At 68.5% G+C, this 1,046-nt stretch overlaps 1 protein-coding gene across 1 annotated transcript; it reads right to left on the minus strand.

Moving 5' to 3' along the window:
* Nucleotides 1-415: 415 nt before the first annotated feature.
* H696_01321 (hypothetical protein) lies at nucleotides 416-895 on the minus strand (the record flags this gene model as incomplete). Its single annotated transcript, XM_009495214.1, has 1 exon — nucleotides 416-895. One exon carries the CDS (start codon nucleotides 893-895, stop codon nucleotides 416-418), a length of 480 nt encoding a protein of 159 aa, XP_009493489.1.
* Between the last annotated feature and the right edge of the window lie 151 nt (nucleotides 896-1,046).

The following is a 1,046-nucleotide window of genomic DNA, read 5'->3' on the forward strand; positions in this document are numbered from 1 at the left end:
CACGACCATTTTTTTACCCCCCTCTTCCTCAGAAACCGAACCCCGAAAAGTGATCCACCGCGTGTCAGATGCCGGCCCCCCCCCCCCCCCCCCTCCGCGCTTGTCTGCTCTTTTTTCTTCTTTTTCTCATGCGCGCCGCGCCAGCACACAGGGTGCTTTTCTTCCGCCGCAGACGGCGCGCACAAAGGCACCTGGTGACTGCCTGTGCGTGTGCGTGTGCGTGTGCGTGTGCGTGCATGTCAGAAAGCCTGCGCCCGTGATGCTCACACATCGGCCGGGTGCGCCGGCCAAGCGGGCCGGTGAAAGATAGAGTAGCGGCGCACGTAGTCAGGTGGGCGCCAATGTCCAGTACCCCGGGGGCCATCGTGGCCAAGGCGCTTGTCACCCAATCGGGGCTGTGTAGACACCATAATCGTCAGAAGGATGGCAAAAGGGGCTGGGGCATGAAACGAAACAGGGCGCACAAGTTCTTGGAGGCGCCCGTTGGCGTTGCACCATCGGGGGCCTTGGCAGAGGGAAGCTCTCCGGGGCCGGCGAGAGTCTGGGCCGGGGCAGCGGCAGCGGCAGCGGCCTTGCCAGCAGGCACAACACCCCTGGACACGGTGCGGGCCAGGTCGTCCCAGAAGGAGGCCGGGGCCTGCGACAGAGTCGGATCCGCGGCCAAATAGTCATCGGCCAGCAGGAGCAGGCGCCCAAGCGAGCGCTGGTGCTCGTCTGCCGGCAGACCATCCCACCCAGTGGGGAAGAGAGCCCCATCGTCATTGTCATCCTCATCATCCTCCTCCCCCGAGAGGGCGCCCTCCGAGCAGGATCCGACCGAAGAGGTGAGCTCCCCCTCGGAGGGGGCGGGATCTAGAAGAGGCTGGGGGGCCGGTGTGGTGGAAGTTACAATCATGGGCGCGCGGGCGGAGGGGGGGGGGGGGGGGGGGAGGGGGGGGGGGAGGGGGGGGGGGGGGGGGGGGGGGGGGGGGGGGGGGGGGCGTGGGAGCGTGTGGGGGGGGGGGGGGGTGAGTCAGCCAAGGGGGGGGGGGAGGGGGGGGCGTGGG

Source organism: Fonticula alba (genome assembly GCF_000388065.1).
Source record: "Fonticula alba strain ATCC 38817 unplaced genomic scaffold supercont2.2, whole genome shotgun sequence".
Classification (NCBI taxonomy): Eukaryota; order Rotosphaerida; family Fonticulaceae; genus Fonticula; species Fonticula alba.